The sequence below is a fragment of the Scyliorhinus canicula genome, chromosome 6, assembly GCF_902713615.1.
Source record: "Scyliorhinus canicula chromosome 6, sScyCan1.1, whole genome shotgun sequence".
Classification (NCBI taxonomy): Eukaryota; Metazoa; Chordata; class Chondrichthyes; order Carcharhiniformes; family Scyliorhinidae; genus Scyliorhinus; species Scyliorhinus canicula.
In genome coordinates, this window is record NC_052151.1 from 61,256,493 (window position 1) to 61,262,492 (window position 6,000).

General features: G+C 46.9%; 1 protein-coding gene across 3 annotated transcripts in view; it reads right to left on the bottom strand.

Annotated features, from left to right (window-relative positions):
• LOC119967181 (gamma-aminobutyric acid receptor subunit rho-2-like) overlaps positions 1-5,794 on the bottom strand; it is a 74,828-nt gene extending 69,034 nt beyond the window's left edge. The window contains exon 1 of one of the 3 annotated variants that reach the window (XM_038799350.1): positions 5,602-5,794. Coding sequence is in view for 2 of the 3 variants with exons in the window: in XM_038799349.1 (XP_038655277.1) it covers positions 4,991-5,172 (182 nt within the window). In the remaining variant the exon portion in view is untranslated. Of the gene's footprint in view, positions 1-4,990; positions 5,553-5,601 lie in introns of those variants that run through there. The other 2 variants (XM_038799349.1, XM_038799347.1) reach the window with 2 other exon arrangements.
• Between the last annotated feature and the right edge of the window lie 206 nt (positions 5,795-6,000).

The following is a 6,000-nucleotide window of genomic DNA, read 5'->3' on the forward strand; positions in this document are numbered from 1 at the left end:
CAAAATAATCACCTCTGGCTTGTTCTCCACGGAGGGCGACAATACAACGTTTAACAATCTCCTAAAATTGGCCGACAACTGCCGACCCTTAATAAATCCAGTCTGCTCCACTGAAATCATCCCAGGTTGGCAGGGCTCCAAACACATTGCCAACAACCTAGCCAACAACTTAGTGTCAGCATTTAACAACAAAATAGACCGGAATGATGCACATTCCATGCAATCATTGTCCTTCTTCAGGATCAGGGAAATCGATGCCTGCGTCAGCACGGCCGGAAACACCCCCAGGACACGGAATCATTAAACACATCCAGCAGAAGTGAGACCAACTGACCAGCAAACTGTTTGTAAAATTCAATGGCGAATCCATCCGGACCCGGTGCTTTGCCCGTCTGCATTAACCAAATACAGCTCATGATCTCCTCCGGCCCTATCAGCGTCTCCAACTCCTGAATTCTCTCCTGCTCCAACTCTGGAAAGGCCAACCCATCCACCCAAAAACTGTCTCATTGATGAACCCTTCTCCGGGGGCTCTGACTCAAACAACTCTGTGAAGGTCTGAAACACCTCACTGACCTTCTCTGGGACAGAAACTACCCTGCAATCCAAGTCCCTAACCTGCACTACCTCCCGGGAGGCAGCCTACCATCTCAGCTGGTGAGCCAACAGACGACTGGCTTTCTCACAAAAGGTTTCCCTTGAGCATCGCAGCTGGCTGACTGCCTTACACAATGACAATAACTCAAACTCTATTTGCAATTCCTTTCTTTCCGCCAAAAACTCCGGCAATCGAGTACTGGCAGTCCACCTCGAGATTGGAGTCCACAGGGTGGCACGGTGGTGCAGTGGTTAGTACTCCTGCCTCATGGCGCTGAAGATCCAGGTTCGATCCCGGCCCCGGGTCACTGTCCATGTAGTTTGCACATAATAATAATAAGTCTTTATTAGTGTCAAGTAGGCTTACTTGAAGATACTGTGAAAATCCCCTAGTCGCCATACTACAGCGCCTGTTCAGGTAAACCGAGGGAGAATTCAGAATATCCAATTCACCTAACAAGCACGTCCTTTGGGACATGTGGGAGGAAACTGGAGCATCTGGAGAAAATCCACGCAGAGACGGGGAGAACGTGCATACTCCGTGCAGGCAGCGACCCAAGCCGGGAATCGAACCCGGGTTCCTGCCGCTGTGAAACAACAGTGCTAACCATTGTGCCACTGTGCTGCACTCTCCCCGTGTCTGTGTGGGTCTCACCTCCACAATCCAAAGATAAGCACGGTAGCTGCATTGGCCATGCTAAATTGCCTCGTAATTGGAAAAAATAATGAATTGGGTGCTCTAAATTTATAAAATTAAAAAAAAGAGAATGGAGTTCACCAGCCTATGCCTCACCACCTTCCCAGTTTTATCCCTATGCGCCTTATAAGAGATTATCTTCCCACTAATAACCGCCTTCAGGGCTTCCCAGAGGATGGAAGGCGAGGCTGCCTCATTTCTGTTGAACCCCAATGGCAGAGGCCACATGCTCACAAAATCTCTTAGCAATGGCAGGTCCAGACTCCACGGGAGTCACTGAGAGTGATCCGGCTCCAACATCAGGTCCACAAAATGAGGAACATGCTCCGATATAACGATCGTTGAGTAACCCCACCACAGAGAAGAGAGACCTACCCACCACAGAGAGGTCAATCAGGGAGTAAACCTGATGGACACAGGAAGAAAAATAAACCTCTAATTCCTCGGAAACCTATATTCCCACGGGTCTGGCAATCCCCACGCCCCCACCCCCTATGAACACCAATAACTCCTGCGCCACCCTTAATGGACTCAGACGTGGGACTTGACCAATTCAATAGGATCCAAAACACAACTGAAGTCTCCCCCCAATAATTAGCTGATGTGAATCAAGATCTGGGTTAGTCGCCAGCACCTTATTTTTTTTTGTTCTCTGTGCTATTTCAATGGTAAAGTTCTCCAGTTTATATTGTTGGCTAATAATATACCACACAATTTTACAACTTATTTTCCTTCTGTCTTGATATGTCACCGTCTCTGTAAACTTCTGCAATGTATAGTTCCATGACTGCACCTGTTTATCTTTTCAACAAGTTCCTCAGGAATGCGGAAGGAACAGTGCTCACTCCCAATCATGGTTTCCATAACAACTGGCTTTATCTCATTGAAGGGCAGGCGTCTCGTGAACACGTGGGTCAGAGCTTGGTCAACATGGAAGGATTTATCTTGATTCGTGTACCCAGTGCTCGTGTAGCCATAATAATGTGTGCAATCAAACAGCTTTACTCAAAACGAACCCGGCCCTCGCAGCCATGGCGACAATTTGCCAGCTGTTGTGCCATTCCCGTGTTGGGTGATCAGCAGCGGTCCCACCCTGACCTCTGCACAGGGTGACATGGACATCACCTTCGGTGGTTAGAATACCTGCGCAACTCAGAAAAAAATTAGCCAGTAGCTCTCTGTTCTTTTTCACCCCAGCTTTCCTGCCACAGTGAGGGAAATTGAAGATAATCCTGTCAAGCAGTCTGCTTTTCAAATGGAGACATTGCTGGAGGTTGGTACAATCCACTTGAAAATAAACTTCTGCTCCTTTTTCTAACAGGAGGGCGATATTCTTGACTGGATTTTTATGCTTCACTATTTCTTTTTCACTTTCGCAGCAGGTTGCAATGATCGGGGTGTTTCTGTCCACACCATCACACAGTTCAGCAGCAAAGGAAAAATTCCCCTCTCCCAGGTGCTGCCTCCCTGCTTCATTCCTTATTCGAGCTGTTGGAGTCTGTCTCCAATCTCCAGCAATTTATTAATGAATGCCGTGTCATCCCAGTTCGATGCATACGCGTTGACCAAAAGCACCGATTTGCAAGCCAATGATCCACTGATGATTGCGTACCTCCCACCTAGGTCTGCTAATATTTTAGCCTCAGAAAAAGCCACCCTCTTATTAATCAACACAGCAGCCCCCTGCACCCTACAATCAAAACCAGAGTGATTAACCTGTCCCAACATTCCTTCCGCAACCTTGTTTGATCCTTGATTCTCAAGTGGATCTCTTGAAGCAAAACCACATCCACCTTCAAACTCCCCAAGTATGCAAACACTGGGACCATTTTACTGGGCTGTTTATCCACCTCACGTTCCATGTAATCTCCCCCCCCCCCCCCCCCCCCCCCCATCAGCCATATCCACCTTGTGAGGTAACCCAACAGTGCCCCAACCTGGGCCAGCTTCGGGCCCACCCAAGATGGCCACCACTTCCTCCTAAAAGCCAGTCCAAAAACAAAGGAACTGTCACCATCAGTCTACCCCTCCCCCCAGCCCCATCCCACCCTGAAAACCAAACAAACAACCAACAAAAGCCCTCCCATCCACAAACCCAAAGGGGACAGAAACAAAAAGTTGAAGCTCATTACCCAATGGGAACAAGCTGAAGGCATCTCCCCACCTCTGCTCCTGTTAACCACCTATAGGTAAAAGCCCCCCCCCCCCCCCTTTCCAAACATCTTGGATACATAGTCTGTTGTGCTTGAACCCTGCAGGCTCTCCAGCAGCCCAACAATTGTTATGTTTTGGTGTCTGGAGTGGCTCTCCAGATTGTCAACCTTGGCCATTAGCACTCTAGGCTACTCAGACAGCACCGCCATCTCTGCCTCCACAGAAACTATCTGATCACTGTGGTCAGAGAGCACCACTTCTTCTTTCTGTATTGTCACTCCTTGTACCTCTTATCTGCCGGTCCATCTTGTCCATAGCCGCCCGAATTGGATCAAAAGCCCATTACCATCTCTAGACCCTCAGCGACCGCCTGCTGCTGCTTCTTAAATCCGGTCAAGAAGTTTCTCAGTCATCCACTGAGGGACCAAGGACACAGCAGAAGCCTCCCTCACATTCTCTTCTGGTGAGGCTCGCGGAACTTCTGTGTCTGACGATGATCCCTTGGCCGACTTCTGCCTTTACCGGACATTACTCGTACAAGGCGATCTTATTTCATCGAACTACACCAATTTCCTCCAAAACAATCACCCATAAACCAGGCAAAAAGGGCCAATAACAAAGTAGCTCTGGCAGCATAGAACTGTAGAATTTACAGTGCAGAAGGAGCACTCAATTCGGCCCATTGAGTCTGCAACACACCCTGGAAAGAGCACCCTATCCAAGCCCATGCCTCCACCCTATCCCCATAACCCAGTAACCCGACACTAAGGGGCAATTTAGCATGGCCAATCCACCTAACCTACACACCTTTGGACTGTGGGAGGAAACCGGAGCACCCGGAGGAAACCCACGCACACACGGGGAGAAAGTGCAAACTCCACACAGTCAGGCGAGGCCAGAATTGAACCCGGGTCCCTGGAGCGGTGAGGCAGCAGTGCTAACCACTGTGCCGCCCCTGGAAGTCTTCCATTACATAAATTATATTTAACCACAGCATACCTCTATAAATACAGAAACAAAACATTGCATTTACTCCAGTGAAAACTAAAGTTGAGACAACCTTTGTCAATATTTTAAGCTAACTTATTGTTACCTACTCAAAGTACCTGAACAATGTAAAAGAAAATAGCCTGAGCCAATATTTTATGAATAATTAATACAATTCTTCCAGCGTCTGGGGAGTCAAGCTTCAAGCAGAATTCTCAAAGCATTCCAGATTTTTAAATTCCAAATCTGCCAAACTGCAGAAAATGAATTCGTCATTCCAGCGTTGCAGAACCCAACAGAGCAAGGGATGAGGAGAATGTCGTGGGATAGATGCACCCTGGAAAGTCTTCCTGTGGTATTGATGTTTGCATTTCCCGTTCTTTTTAAAGTGAAAATCGGTTCATAATTTTCATTTTCCACTCACCTACCTACCAGTGAAGGACTAATTCCGTTTATTCTTTGGTTACAAAGGACTTGATTTTCATCAATCATAAACCATCGTAAATGAACTAGATTTATCTCATTGAGATTACTTTCTCTGTCCAGCCTCCTTACCTGCCCTGTTTGGGGTGTTCCACCTGAGGTGCCCATCTTTTCTTCCTGTGTTTCTTGCTTTCAGCAGCTATCGTCAGGCAGCAGAGTATTAGGATCGTTTTTAAAAAATAAGGCATGATTTGCAAAATCCCAGCAATAGTCCTGTTAAACCCTGCAGTGCGAATCACTTCTCGATTAAACATTGAATCGTGTTTTTCTTTTACTCCAGCAGCATTGCCCGGTCGACGGCGCGCCTGACGCTCCTGCAATGTGTTAGGTTGGTGCTCGGAGTGATCTTCGACTCGTCACACTTCCGACTATCCTGTTCTCCAAACCGCTGGAGCAACTTCGGTGTCAGCGCCGCTTTGTGATTGACAGGCTGCCATTGTGCATTAAGCCAGCAATCGCAGGCTGACGAGTTATCCGGAGCCCTGACCCCTTCTTCAGAGAACAATAAGTAAACTGGGCTAATTTCGTATGCATTGCTTCTGATGCAAGCTTATATAAACAATTGTTCTTAAACAAGTGATACAAAGTACTATTTTTGACTACTGACCAGTGATTAGGATTTAGAATGCAATGCCCGAGACGTATATTCAATAGTGGCTTTCAAAGGGGAATTGGACAGTTACCTGAAATCGTTTCAGGGGTACAGGGAAACGGAGTCGAGTTGCTCTTGCAGAGAACCAGCATGTGATGTAAAAACTCAATTATTCCATTTTTGTTTGCTTTCATTTCTAATTAGCCAGCTTGACTTGAAAAAAAGGTGGATAATGCACATGTAATGCCAGAACTGCACCGAAGCCTCAACATTACATCGGTACAAGTGGATCATTGCAGCTTGTACCATTGAAATATGGACAGTGATCAAAGGGTGGCTTTCAGAGGATATAGATTTATTACTCCCCATGGCTCCAAAGATTAAATTTCAGTCTCCAAAGCTATTGACAATTCTTACTGGTGCAGCTGGTTAATCTGCCCCTGCAGAAAGACGCTACAGTCAACTGCTTGATCAGTTAAATGAAATGAAA